Source organism: Fukomys damarensis, unplaced genomic scaffold (genome assembly GCF_012274545.1).
Source record: "Fukomys damarensis isolate Sample0158 unplaced genomic scaffold, DMR_v1.0_HiC HiC_scaffold_36, whole genome shotgun sequence".
Taxonomy (NCBI): domain Eukaryota; kingdom Metazoa; phylum Chordata; class Mammalia; order Rodentia; family Bathyergidae; genus Fukomys; species Fukomys damarensis.
Window position 1 is genome coordinate 42,644,416 of NW_022900948.1, and position 367 is coordinate 42,644,782.

A 367-nucleotide genomic window follows, 5' to 3' on the forward strand; every position below is an offset into this window, starting at 1 on the left:
TTTCCCTTTTGTGATGAGGTGACCAAATACGAGAAGCTTGCCAAGATCGGCCAAGGCACCTTTGGGTAAGGCTGGGCCCCCAGGGGCCGGAAGCGCTGGGCCTGCACCTTTTTAGGGCCCACGTCTAGGTGCCCAGGGCGCGGCGCGAGGCGGTTTGGAATCCTCCAATCTCTGGCGCTGTTCACTGGGCTCGCTAGGCCGCGCGGCGCAGCCTTCCCGGGCCTGTCTGCACCGGCTGTTGGAGAGCTTGAGATCTGAGATGGGGGGGCGGGGAGGAGTTGCAGAGAGGCGCCCTGCGGGATTTCTCCGACCGACGCCAGGGTGAGGAGGGAAAGGGGGTGGGAAAACAGGCTTGGAGAGAGACCGC

General features: G+C 64.3%; 1 protein-coding gene across 1 annotated transcript in view; it reads left to right on the forward strand.

Annotated features, from left to right (window-relative positions):
* Positions 1-6: 6 nt before the first annotated feature.
* The window catches only part of Cdk9 (cyclin dependent kinase 9), a gene marked incomplete at its 5' end in the record, with an annotated part of 5,264 nt that continues 4,903 nt past the window's right edge, over positions 7-367 (forward strand). Inside the window, one exon of the mRNA XM_010613611.2 lies at positions 7-65. Coding sequence (XP_010611913.1) covers positions 7-65 — 59 coding nt within the window. The remainder of the gene's footprint in view (positions 66-367) is intronic.